Below are 12,981 nucleotides of genomic sequence, written 5' to 3'. Positions count from 1 at the left end.
ATTTTACCGACTCGGACCTTTGAGTCTCGTTCAGCAAAATGAACGAATCTTTTTTCAAGTCATTTTGTTCATTTTAGCAAAATCAGCATCACGTGACGCCCCATAAGATGAACAAATGACTCAAAAAAACAGAAAACTCGAAACAGGTGAACTAATTCCAGTACAGAACCTGGTTTGGTTTTAAGCAGCTTATGTCACATTCAAGTTATCCATTATTTATTTTATTTTATTTTATTTTATTTCATGCATTTGGTAGATAGTTTTAAGCAACTTATGTTGCATTCAAGTTATCCATTTTTAATTTTATTTATTTATTTTTTTAATTTAATTTATTATTTTTTTTTTATGTATTTGGCAGATGCTTTTAAGCCATTTATGTTGGATTTAAGTTATCCATTTATTTTATTTTATTTATTTATTTATTTATTTATTTTTTATTTTTATGCATTTAGCAGATGCTTTTATTTGAAGCAACTTCTGTTGCATTAAAGTTATTCATTTAGAGCTCGCATTTTATTATTTTTTATTTTTATTTTATTTTATTTTATTTATTTTTGGCAGATGGTTTTAAGCAACTTGTGTTGCATTCAGGTTATTTATTTATTATTTTATTTAATTTATTGGTAGATGCGTTTTTTTTTGGTTTTTTTTGTTTTTTTTTTATGCATTTGGTAGATGCTTTTAAGCAACTTATGTTGTATTCAAGTTATCCATTTATTTTATTTTGTTTATTTTATTTTATTTTATGCATTTAGCAGATGTTTTTATCTGAACCAACTTCTGTTGCATTAAAATTATCCATTGAAAGCTCAACTTCACTTATTTTATTTTATATTATTTAATTTAATTTAATTTAATTTCAGTTTATAATGTTTTAGTTGATATATTTGGCATTTATCCATAGTGATTTGGTTTCATTATGAATTTGGTAAATGCTTTATCTAAATCGATTTACGTTGCATTCAAGTTATCATTTTATTTATTTTATTTTATTTTTTTAGTAGACATATATTGCATTAAATACACTTATTTTACTTTATATTTTTAAATTATTTTATTATTTTTAATTTCATAATCAGAAATGTTTTATTATTATTATTATTATTATTTATTTATTTTTATTTATTTTTTTTTTCAGAATTTTATGACGTCCAAAACCATTGAGTAGCAGCAATGACCTGATCCTGTCATCTGAGTTGTAGATCAGAGGTGAGTGTGAGTAAATGCTGATGAGTGAAAACAGCTGCTGATTTGGTTTGTTCAGTGCATTAATCAGAGCAGGTGACAAAACCAGTGTCTCGATGAAGACGTCTCCTCAGATCATCTGCGGGATAATGTGGCGTCCGGCGTCGAGTAGAGCCATTAGCGCGCGCTTCAATTAGCATATGAAAGATCATCTGCTCCATAAATACATGAAGTGACACGGCCGGACTCATTACAGGAGCTCAGAGCCCAGCGGAGACTCGGACGCGTAACGAGACGCTTCGTCCGGTGGCAGCGCTAAAGGTTACGGACGAGCCGCTCTCAGACCCGCTATCGCTCTGACATTTCTGCTGCTTGATGCTGTGACAAATGCCAGCGCTGTCACCCGATCGCCTTTAATTACACCTGAGCCAATCACACGCCTTAATTAGCCCACGACCACACTTAACAATCACTCATACGGAAATGAAGGAGTTCACGGATGAATGAAGCTGATGAGTCTGGAGCTCATGATGACAGAAGATCAGCTCATTCAATCCTTGATAAAACTGATAAAAACTACAAACTGATGACAGACCTGGTCCAGACAAGAGCGTTTTACCAGCTGTAGATTTCAATTTCATGGAACATATCCATATATATAAATATGAAATCAAAATTTTGTGAATGCAAAGTACAAATTCAAAATTTTGAAAACTTGGGTGAAAGTAAAATTTAGAAACATTTTCTTGAGTGAAGGCAACATTTAGTAATAAAAAGAGTGAATGTAAATTATGAATTTAAAAAAAATTATGAATTTGGAAAAAAACGTCCGTCAGTGATTAAACAAGTGAACGCAAAGTATAACATCACAATTTTGAAACACATTTTCTTCAGCAAAAAGAAAACTTTAGTGATTAAAAGAGTGAATGCAAAGTACAAATTAAAAAAAACTTTCTTGGACAAAAGTACAACTTTAGTTATTAAATCAGTGAACAAAGTATGAATTCATTTTTATTATTATTATTATTATTTTTTTTTCCATGAGCAAAAAGTTTGTTTGTTTTTTTTTGTTTTTTTTTTAATTTCTTAGGTGAAAGCAAAACTTAGTGATTAAAAGAGAGAATGCAAAATCTGAATATAAAAAAACGTAAATTATTATTATTTTTTTTATTATTTGTTTATATCCTGGAATTTCCTTTTTTTTTCTTTAAAAAGTCTATTTTAGGACCAATAATTTAGTTTTTTGACTTTTTTTTTTGACAAAAACAAATTAGTGAAATGAACAAATGACTTTTAATCACTAACTGAATATATATTTTTTTTCTTTCTAGTTTCAAAACTTTAGTGATTAAACAAGCTAATGCTAAGTGTAAAACCAAAATTTCAGAAAAGGCAAAACTTTAGTGATTAAAAGAGAAAATACAAAGTACAAATTCTACATTTTGGGGAAAAAAAAAAAAAAAAACTTTCTTGGACAAAAGTACAACTGTAATTATTAAATGAGTGAACAAAGTATGAATTCATTTTTATTTTGTTTTATTTTATTTTATTTTATTTTATTTTTCCATGAGCAATTTTTTTTTTTTTTTTTTAAGAAATTTCTTAGGTGAAAGCAAAACTTAATAATTAAAAGAGAGAATCCAAAATAATAATAATAATATATGTTATTATTATTATTATTGTTTACATCCTGGAATTTTCTTTTTTTTTCTTTAAAAAGTCTTAAAAATTTTAGGACCAATAATTTAGCATTGTGGATTTTTTTGACAAAACCAAATTAGTGAAATGAAAGCAAAACTTTAGTTCAAAATTTGTGGGGAAAAATAATAATAATTTAGAAATATTTTCTTGAGTGAAGTCAAAACTTAGTAATTAAAAAGTCAATATAAAGTCTGAATTCATAATTTTGAAAAAAAAAAAAAAAAAAAAAAAAAAACTTGGATGAACATACAACTTTATTTATTGAATGACCAAATGCAAAGTGTAAATTCATTTTTTTTTAGTGACCAAACAGTGAATGAAAAGTACAAATTCAAAATTTAAAAAAATTTCTCTTAGGTGAAAGCAAAATATATATATTAAATATTATAGCTAATATTTTTTACTTTTTTATTAAATGTTTTTATATATATATCTTGTGTGAAAGCAATATTTAATTTAGAAACGTTTGCTTGAGTGGAAAAACTTTGTAAATATTAAGTATGAATTAAAAAAACAAACAAACCAAAAAAAACCTCGGACAAAAGTAAAAGTAAAAACACTTTGTGTTTGCTCATTTAATAAATAAAGTTGTATGTTCATCAAAAAGTTTTTTTTTTTTCTTCCCAAATTTTTGAATTTGTACTTTGCATTCTCTCTTTTAATCAATACTCAATATATATATTTTTTAATTCTGGTTTTCAAAACTTTTGTGATTAAATAAGCTAATGCTAAGTGTAAAATCTAAATTTCAGAAAGTATCTTCTTGACAAAGGCAAAACTTTAGTGATTAAAAGAGAGAATGCAAAGTACAAATTCTACATTTTGAAAAAAAAAAAAAAAAAAAAAACTTACTTGGACGAATGTACAACATTAGTTATTAAATGAGTGAAAGCAAGGTATAAATCTTTTTTTAGGGAGCAAACAGCGAATGTAAAGTACAAATTCGAAGTTTTGAAAAAACAAATTTTTTTAGGTAAAACAAAATTATGAAGAAATAAGCCAAAATTAGTGATTAAAATAGAGAATGCAAATATGTTTATATCCTGGAATCTCCTAGAAATTTTATTTATTTTTTTTAAAGTCTAGGACTAACAATTTTGCATTGTGGATATTTTTATTTTTTTAATTTCAGTGAGTAAACAGTGACTGTAAAGTACAAACTCAAAATTTTATAAATGAAATTCTTTCTTGAAATCAAAAGTTAGTGATTAAAAGAGTGGATGCACAGTACAAATTCAAAATTTTGAGAAAAAAAAAAAAAAAACTTTATTGGATGAACGTACAACTTCAGTTATTACATGAGTGAAAGCAAGATACACTTCTTTTTTTTTTTTTTTGAATTTGTACTTTACATTCACTGTTTGGTCACTGAAAAAAATGTGAATTTACACTTTGCTCATTCAATAAATAAAGTCTTATATTCATCCAAGTAAGTAGTTTTTTTCTCCCAAAATTTTGGATATGTACTTTGCATTCACTTAATCACTAAAGTTTTGATTTTGCCCAATAAGATATTTCTCAAAATTCTGATTTTATACTTTGCATTCATTTGTTTATTCACTAACGTTTTATTTTCATCCAAGAATTTTTTTTTTCAAAATTTTGTATTCATACTTTACATTAACATACTTTAAGTTTCACCTTCATTCAAGAAAATGTTTCCAAATTTTGCTTTTACCCCTTTTTTTTTTACTTTGCTCAGAAATAATGTAAGGGTTTTTTTTATTATTTATATTTTGTATTCTCTCAAGTTTCAGTTTTCTCTCAGGAAAATGTTTTGAAATTTTGCTTTCACCTAAGAAATTTCTTTCAAAAATTTGAATTTGTGCTTTACCTTCACTGTTTGCTCACTGAAAAAAAAAAATTAATAAAAAATTTAATAAAGAATTTATATTTTGTGTTCACTCATTTAATCACTAAAATTGTGATTTATTATTATTATTTTTTGCACAAACAGTGAATGTAAAAATTCAAATTTTTGGAAAAAAAAAAAAATCCAAACTTAGTGATTAAAACAGAGAATGCAAATATATATTTATATCCTGGAATCTCCTAGAATTTTTATTTATTATTATTATAAGTCTAGGACTAACAATTTTGCATTGTGGATCTATATATATATATATATATAATTTTTTTTTTTTTTTTTTAAATTTCAGTGAGCAAACAGTGACTGTAAAGTACAAATTTTCTTGAAAGCAAAGGTTAGTGATTAAATGAGTGAATGCAAATTATTTTATTATTATTATTTTTATTTTTTTTCAAAAGACTAGGACTAACAACAGCATTGAGGATTTTTTTTTGTTGTTTCAGTGAGCAAACAGTGACTGTAAAGTACAAATTCAAAATTTTGAAAAATTCAATTCAATGTTTCTATATATCTTGTGTGAAAGCAAAATTTAGAAACATTTGCTTGAGTGAAGGCAAGAAATTAAAAAGAATAAATAATAATATATTTTATTTTCATCCAAGATTTTTTCCATAATTTGAATTCATGTTCCGTGTTTGTGTTGTATGTGTTTTTGTCTCTTCTCCTGTTTACTTTCACTTTTCCCAGTTACCCGTCATTGGTCCTGTCACCCGTCAATCATCATTAACTGCTGACGTCACTCATCCTGCATCACCCAATCGGACAAGACCCTCCTGGATAAAAGTGCACAGATCACCTGCAGCCCCCCATGTTATTGCTGTTTTGTGCTTTGTTTTTTGTTGCCATCACGTGTTATTGTTATATCCCTGTTTGTTTATGTTGCTTTGTTTTCGTGTATGTTTTTGCCCCGTGCCGCCACTTGTACTTTTGTTTATCGGTTAGAAAGTGTAGTTTAGTTCGGGCGTCTCGGACACTGAAGACTTTTTCTATCTACATTTTCTTTTCATAGTCAGGATTGGGAGGGATGTTAAGAAGTTAGAGGGTTTTTTTTTTTTTTTTTGATTTAGCACCGCCCACATCCCTTCTTCCCTTTGTCTTGTTTTTCTGTTCCTGTAAAGACTGTAAATATTGTACATATATATCACTCTCTTTGATTCCACCAAACCTTTGTAATCATTTCATTTCCACCCTTAATAAATTACTTTTGTTGTACACTATCTTTGTCCTGCACATTGCTTGTATGTATATGTTTTTTTTTAATGTCTATATTTTAAATGTTCGACCCAGGAACCCCTAGACCACTTTGGGGCCATAACACATACTTTACATTCACTCTTTTTTTTTTACAAGTTTTGCCTTCACTCAAAAAAATGTTTCTAAATTTTGCTTTTACCCCTTTTTTTTTTCTTTTTTTTTTTTAAATTTATACTTTGGTCATTCAGTAACTAAAGTTTTGCTTTCACCCAAAAGAATTTTTCAAAATTTTGTATTTATACTTTGCATCCACTCTTTTGATTACTAACTTTTGATTTCAAGAAATGTATTTAAAATTTAAAATTTAGGTTTCACCTAAGAATTCCTTTTAAAAATTTTGAATTTGTACTTTAGTCACTGTTTACTCACTGAAAAAGTTTTGTCAAAAAAATTCCACAATGCTAAATTGTTGGTCCTAAAATAGACTTTTGAAACAATTTAATTTTCTTTTTATGTATATTTTGTATTCTCTCAAGTTTCAATTTTCTCTTAAGAAAACTGAAATATATATATATATATATTTCTTAAAACTTAAAATTAAGAATAGTAAATATTAAGTATGAAATAAAAAAAAAAAAGTCAAATCTTGGAGAAAAGTAAGACTTTAGTGATTAAACAAGCTAATGCATTTGAGAATGAGAATTTTTTTTTTTCCAAAATTTTAAATTTGTACATTCTTTCTTTTAATCACTAACTTTTGCTTTCAATCAAGAACATTTTTGGTTTCACCCAAGATTATTTTTTTCAAATTTTTAAATTTGTACTTTGCATTCACTGTTTGCTCACTGGAAAAAAAAAAAAAAACACTTTACGTTCACACATTTAATAAATAAAGTTAGTTCATCCATGAGTTTTTTCTCTCATATTTTTGAACTTGTACTTTGCATTCTCTCAAGAAAGTTTGAAAAAAAAAAAAAAAAAAAAAAAAAAAAAAAAAAAGGTGAACGTACAACTTTAGTTGAACGCAAAGTACAAATTCAAAGTTTCGGAAAAAAAAAAATCTTAGGTGAAAACAAAATTATGTAAAAATAAGCCAAACTTAGTGATTAAAGTAGAGAATGCAAATATCTGTTTATATCCTGGAATCTCCTAGAATTTTGATTTATTTATTCAAAAGTGTAGGACTAATGATTTAGCATTGTGGATATTTTTTTACATTCCAGTGAGCAAACAGTGAATGTAAAGTACAACTTCAAAATTTTGAAAATAAAATTCTTAGGCGAAACCAAAGTAAAAAAAAAAAAAACTCTTCAAAGCAAAAGTGATTAAATGAGTGAATACTAAGTATAAGTAAAAAAAAAAATCAAATTTGAATTTGTACTTTGTATTCTCTCTTTTCATCACTAACTTTTGCTTTCAATCAAGAACATTTTTGGTTAAATAAAAAAAGTTTTTTTTTCACATTTTTGAACTTGTACTTTGTATTCTCAACTTCAGTGATTAAAAGAGAGATTGCAAAGTACAAATTCTAAATTTTGAAAAAAAAACAAAAAAACAACTTTTTCAGACAAACATACAACTGTAGTTAATAAATGAGTGAAAGCAAAGTATATATATATATATATATATATATATATATATTTTTTTTTTTTTTTCAGGGAGCAAACAGTGAATGTAAAGTACAAATTAAGTTTTGAAGCCGAAACCAAAATTATGAAAAATGTTAAAAATACAAACTTAGTAATTAAGATTCGCTTGCGCTTTTTAAATGCTTCTTTGAAAATAAAACTACTCAAAAAATGAATATATCCATACACGTTTCTCAAATGTTGTCATCTTTTAGCAGTACATTAGCACCAATGCTAAGGCACTAATCTACAATTATAATTGTATTGATTTCATTCGCAAATGTTTTTTTCCCTTTGATTTTGTGGTGATTTATGATCTAGACATTTACCTCTATATGCAGCTCATTTAACAGCAAATATTCCTCGAAATCATGAAATAGCAAATAACATTGATAGACGAGTCACAGGCTTAAATCAGGGTTTCTGCAGGTTTTATGAGGGTAAATTTAAGACCAACTAAAGAAAATTTAAGGAAAAAAAATCAAAGAGAAAACAATACAGCAATATGTTCTCTAAGTATAGCTCGAGTTTTACTTTCACTTTCAAATTATCAGTAATTCAGCATCTAGCAGTTGTTTGTTTTTAGTTCGTTTCAGTTTTCTGTCTTCTTCTCGCGTTCCTTCGGTAAAAGCGCCGTCCGCATTTTACTTTCACTTTCAAATTAACGGCAGTTCGGCATCAAGGAGTTGTTTTTTGCTTGTTTGAGTTTTCCCTCTTTTCTTCACATGATCATATGAATTTAAGACTTGCTGCTCTAAGACCTTTTCAAAGCCTTAATTCACAGAAAAGCACTTTAAGACTCTTTTTTAAGACCTGCGGAAACCCTGTTAAATGTTAAACATTATATTTAAAAAAAAAAAAGTTTTTATTAGTATGAAAATAAGAACAAGTTTTGAAGAAAAGATTTATTCAGTGTCAAAATATCACAATGACCACACATTCACCTGGTCAAGAGAGACGACTACAGATTCATCAAATCAGACGAAGAACAAGTACAGAAATTTACAATTGAAATGTACAACAGCTGCTCCAAATCAACAAAAATAAAACCAGACTGAGAAAAACTGAAGTTGCTGAAACTGGTTGTTTATACAAACAAGCTCCTGTGTGAAATTGATCTGGAAAGTTCTTAAAATGGCTTTTAATAACTATAGTTAATTAAACTAGTTCACTGAGCACAACCAGAGTGTAAATGTCAACATATTCTAAGCTTTAGGAAGCATTTATTATCAGAGGAAGCGTTTGGTTTCTGATCACCAGCACTTCTCAAACAACAAATCATAACGCTCGAATGAATTCAATAATAAACCGTCAGGAAGAACGAAATCAGCACAGGTTTCCTGTCTGCTCTTTATTAGTCCACAAACACACGTTGAGTTGCTGGTTGAATGATGAAGACGGGGCGTCTGGTTTTTGCGTGTGAGGTAGAGTTGGTCCCACCAGTCGTCCACAGCTGATCTGACAAACAATAAAAAGCCTACAACGTCTGAAAATAGACTCAGGAGATTGCACAATAATTCACATTTTGCCCAAATGTAAACATTATCTGAATGTAATTCAGATCCTGTGAGGAATGACAAAAAAATACATCAAAAATAAATTCATATTATGTCATTGCACACCTGACTCACTTTCTTTTGTCTTCAGCAGAACAAAATATAATAAATGTTAATACACACTGGGGCTGTTAAGCTCCAAAATGATCATAAACATAGTCCATAGGAAACATCAGGGAAAATATGAGATGGGAGAAAAATTATATCTCATATTGTGTTTTCTCACAGAGGTTTTTTGAACAACTGAGCAAAGCTTTTTCATGCAAACAAGTAAAACAAAGAAAAATACTTGGATGAAAGAAAAACGTCAGTAAACAATTGGACAAATGTAAAGCTCACATGAATCATTTTCTTTGACAAAAGCAAAAATTTAGTGATTAAACAAGCGAATGTGACAAACTCAAAATTGTTGATAAAATTTGCATGTAAAGCAAAACTTCAGTGTGCAAATGAGTGAATGTAAAGTACAAATTCAAATTTTAAAAAAATCTTGTGCGAAAACATTTTGTGATTAAACAAGTGAATGCAAAGTTTAAAGTAAAAATTTTAAAAGAAACTTTACTGAGTAAACAGATGAATTCTAAGTAAAGAATTTAGAAACAATTTCTTGAGCGAAGGCAAAACTTAGTAAATGAATTTGGAGAAAAAAATCTACAAAAGTGAAACTTTACTGATATCAAGTATAAAATTAAAATTATGAAAAATATCTTCTTGGGAAAAGCAAAACTTTAGTGAATAAAAGAGCTTGTTTAATCATAAAAGTTTTGAAACCAGAATTTAAAAAAAAGAAATTCTTGTGTTAATGAGTACAAGTACATGTTCAAAAATTTGGGGAAAAAAAGTTTTATATTATATTATATTATATTATATTATATTAAATGTGCGAACGTAAAGTGTTAATTCTTCTTGATTGAAAGCAAAAGTTAGATTAATTAAATGAGAGAATGCAAAGTACGGATTCAAAATTTGGAAAAATTCTCATTCTCAAATGCATTAGTTTGTTTAACCACGAAAGTTTTACTTTTGTCCAAGAAATTTTTTTTTTTTTTTTTAATTTTGAATTCATACTTAATATTGGATATATTTGTAATTTCTAAATTTGCCTTCACTCAAGCAAATGTTTTCATTCAATAACTGAAGTTTTGCTTCTGAATTTGTACTTTGCATTCACTGTTTGGTCACTGAAAAAAAAATTTAATTTACACTCTACGTTTGCTCATTTAATAAATAAAGTTGTATATTCATCCAAGTAAGTTTTTTTTTTTATTCTTCTTCAAAATTTGAATTTGTACTTTGCATTCACTCTTTTATTCACTAAAATTTTGCTTTTCCCAAGAAGATATATTTCATAATTTTGATTTTATACTTGATATCACTAAAGTTTCACTAGATTTTTTTCCCAAAATTTTTTTTTAGTAAGTTTTGCCTTCACTCAAGAAAGTGTTTCCAAGTACTTTACTTAGAATTCATCTGTTTGCTCAGTAAAGTTTTATGAAGTTTCTGTTAAAATTTTGACTTTGAACTTTGCATTCACTCTTTTCATTACATTTTGAAGAAAAAATCTGAAAAAGTGAACGGAAAGTATAAAATCAAAATTTTGAAAAATATCTTCTTGGATAAAGGTAATACTTTTTGAAAAAAAAAATTGGGCGAAAGCAAAAATTAGAAAAAAAAATATCTTAGGCAAAAGCAAAACTTTAGTGATTAAACAAAGTTAAACACAAAGTACAGATTTTGAATTCTGAAAATAATTTATTATGTAAAAGCAAAACTAAAATTTAGAAAAAATTTCTTGAGCGAAAAGACAACTTGAAAATACAAAGAGCAAATTCAAATTGTAAAAATTCTTGGGCGAAAACAATTTATGAAATATTAAATATATGTTATATTATATTAATTCAAAATTTTGAAAAAAAAATTAGGCAAAACTAAAATTTAGAAAAATTTTCTTGAGCAAAAGCAAAAGTTAGTGATTAAAATAAGCGAATGCAAAATATAAATTCAAATTTTTGAAAAACAAACAAAAACATTCTTGGTTGGTTTTTTCAGTGAGCAAACAGTGAATGTAAAATTCAAATTCTAAATTCTGAAAAAATCTTGAGTGAAGGACAAAATGTTAACAATTTTCTTAGGTGAAAACAAAACTAGTGATTTGAACACCAGTGAACACAAGTATAGATTATACATTTTGAAAAAATGTATTAGGCAATAGCAAAGCTTAGTGATTGAGAAAGTGAATGCAAAGTATAAATTCCAAATTTTGAAAAAAATTATGCAAAACTAAAATGTAGAAAAATTTTCTTCAGCGAAAGTAAATGTTAGTGATTAAAATGAGCGAACGCTAAGTTTAAATTAAAAATATATAAATTCAAAATATAAATCTAAATTCAAAATTTAAAAAAAAGAAACAAGAAAAAACATTCTTAGTCGAAAGTAAAACAAATTAAATGATTGAACACAAAGTATAAATTATAATTCTTTTCAGTGAGAAAGCTGGAAAATGAATGTAAAGTTCAAATTCTACATTTTGAAAAAAAAATCTAAAATTTCATTTGATTTACTATTTTGGTACTGAAAATAAATGTAAAAGTTTGAAAAAACTTGGTAGAAATAAAATTGTAGTGATTAAACAAGCAAATGCAAGGTCTAAATTAAAAATTTGAGAAAAAAAATTCTTGGCCAAAAGCAAAACTTCAGCGATTAAAAGAGTGAACAGTAAAAATTAAAAACTTTTTTTAGATTTTGCATGTAAAGCAAAACTCCAGTGTGTAAATGAACAAATGCAAAGTTCATATTGACAATTGTAAAAGTTTGAGGAAATGCCAAACTACCGCTAGCACGCTCAAAAACACTGAAATAATTTTTCCTCGCATGTCATATTCTTCCATCACCATATCCTCTTAGAGACGTTGTAGAAAGTCCTGCAGGTTTGGAGTGAAAGTGAATAATGACAGAACTGTAATGTTTGTGTGAAATATTCCTTCAGGTGCTTAGTTGAAATATTCCGGTAACAAAAAAAAGCATTTAAAAAAATGCAGTGAAACTCGTTGAATTGCTTAGAAAACATTAACAAAGTGTGAAAAATATTCTCGTCTTTTCTCATAAAAATCGCCGCATTGAACGAGGCAAAAGTAGATCGTACCGCATGGGGTAAAGTTTGAGAAGTGTGTGAATCTATACAGTAGTGACCGACAGGAAGGCGTTGTGAACTTTGGATCCCTCAGGCGCTTTCTCTCCGTGCGTCATCAGCTCCTGAATGGTCATCCAGTTGTCCAGAATCTTCTTGTTCCGCTTCTTCATCATCTTGCGGTGGCTGAGTTCGATGATGCTCGCCTCCTTGCGTCCCTCTCCGCTGCTGAGCGGATTCTCCCGCAGGCTCTCCAAGCGGCTCCGCTGCATGAACTCCCGCCGCCGCCGCTGCTCTTTGGCCCGCAGGAGGTGCTGCTTGCGCTCCTCCTTGCTCCAGTAGCGTCCCATCTTCATCTCGCTCATGGCGTCGTCATCGGTCGTCATGCCGCCGCTGCGCTCCTCCTTGATCTTGAGCGCTCGCTCCCGCAGGAGACGGTCACGGACGGGACGTTTGGTGATGTACCTGTCAGTGGTGGATGGAGTACACAAAACAAGACATTTAGTAAAAGTACAAATAAAATGTTAATCCAGTAAAAGTATTAAGCACTCCTTTTCACTTTTAATCAGTGAGAGACTCACTTTGACTGGATTATTTGAGTCAGCGAATCATTAACTCAAAACTCGCTGATCAGATCATTTGAACTTTTGACTCGAGAACAGTGAGATTCTGACTCAAGAAAAACAAGTTGTTGTTGACTGGACACTCACTCTGACTGGA

General features: G+C 28.4%; 2 protein-coding genes across 2 annotated transcripts in view; one reads left to right on the top strand and one right to left on the bottom strand.

Annotated features, from left to right (window-relative positions):
* The window catches only part of gxylt1a (glucoside xylosyltransferase 1a), a 205,095-nt gene that overhangs the window by 73,177 nt on the left and 118,937 nt on the right, over nt 1-12,981 (top strand). The window lies entirely within an intron of this gene.
* The window catches only part of LOC127156718 (PDZ domain-containing RING finger protein 4-like), an 80,106-nt gene continuing 77,854 nt past the window's right edge, over nt 10,730-12,981 (bottom strand). Inside the window, exon 11 of the mRNA XM_051099742.1 lies at nt 10,730-12,726. Coding sequence (XP_050955699.1) covers nt 12,309-12,726 — 418 coding nt within the window. The 3' untranslated portion in view covers nt 10,730-12,308. The remainder of the gene's footprint in view (nt 12,727-12,981) is intronic.

The sequence above is a fragment of the Labeo rohita genome, chromosome 25 (assembly GCF_022985175.1).
Source record: "Labeo rohita strain BAU-BD-2019 chromosome 25, IGBB_LRoh.1.0, whole genome shotgun sequence".
Lineage (NCBI taxonomy): Eukaryota > Metazoa > Chordata > Actinopteri > Cypriniformes > Cyprinidae > Labeo > Labeo rohita.
Note: the sequence above shows the minus strand (reverse complement) of the source record. Positions and strands in the feature narration are given on the sequence as shown.